Raw genomic sequence first — 803 nt, 5'->3', positions numbered from 1 at the left:
TCAAATGTAACCATTGGTGTATCTCTCACACCAATGTGAAACCCATTGCCGTAATCAAGTGGCTACATGTAGCCACTTGCGTGTAACCCCGTTACATTCGTGGTCTTCAAAAGGTCACTGAGATGTTACATCGGTAATGCTGCTCGACTTCAACTACACCGCTAAATTGACACCAGTCCAACGACGTCAAGCAGAACCGCCCCCAAATTAACCACCGCAGTCCAACAAAGTAGACTCTATGCGATGATTAGCAGCCAAGGCAGCCCGATGGGCAGCCTCTATGCGCAAGTCTGTGGTGGCGGGACCGCGACGACGCTGGACAAGAAGGCGGTGGAAGAATGTATCGACTGCACGACGACTTATCAGATTGACAAGTGAGCAGTTTCGAGTGCAAGTAGTTTGGCAAGGACGAGCGCGCGGAATAAAAAGTGCGACCAGGACTACGAAACAGAAGGTATGACGATTATGAAAGGCTATTCTATTGTAGTGGGTGAGTGAAACAGGTTAGGTCACTAGTTCACTTTAGTGTCATATCATCTTAGACAGGGTATTGATTAAATAGAGGGTTCCGACAACCAGCCATGCTGGAGGTTGGCGTATGGTCGGGGAGAGACCACCTTTTGAATCCTCCCCGCCAGCCCCAAGCACCTCTCTCCCTTCTTCATCTTCCCACAAAGGGCCACTTTGATATACAGGTGACCACGGAAAAATTCGCCCCAAACAAAAATATGCCATGAGACATGTCCGGATATCTGGTCTGATACAAATATTTCTTTCAATTGTAGCCAATGATATTCTGTTTA

The 803-nt window shown here is 47.7% G+C and overlaps 1 protein-coding gene across 1 annotated transcript; it reads left to right on the top strand.

Annotated features, from left to right (window-relative positions):
* Positions 1 to 267: 267 nt before the first annotated feature.
* On the top strand, positions 268 to 460 carry PPTG_22723 (hypothetical protein; the record flags this gene model as incomplete). Its single annotated transcript, XM_008905853.1, has 2 exons — positions 268 to 374; positions 439 to 460. The coding sequence occupies 2 exons, from the start codon at positions 268 to 270 to the stop codon at positions 458 to 460; spliced, it is 129 nt and encodes a 42-aa protein (XP_008904101.1).
* Between the last annotated feature and the right edge of the window lie 343 nt (positions 461 to 803).

The sequence above is a fragment of the Phytophthora parasitica genome, assembly GCF_000247585.1.
Source record: "Phytophthora parasitica INRA-310 unplaced genomic scaffold supercont2.22, whole genome shotgun sequence".
NCBI classification, from domain to species: domain Eukaryota; phylum Oomycota; class Peronosporomycetes; order Peronosporales; family Peronosporaceae; genus Phytophthora; species Phytophthora nicotianae.
The sequence above is the reverse complement of the archived record's forward strand: the minus strand, read 5'-3'. Positions and strand labels throughout refer to the sequence as shown.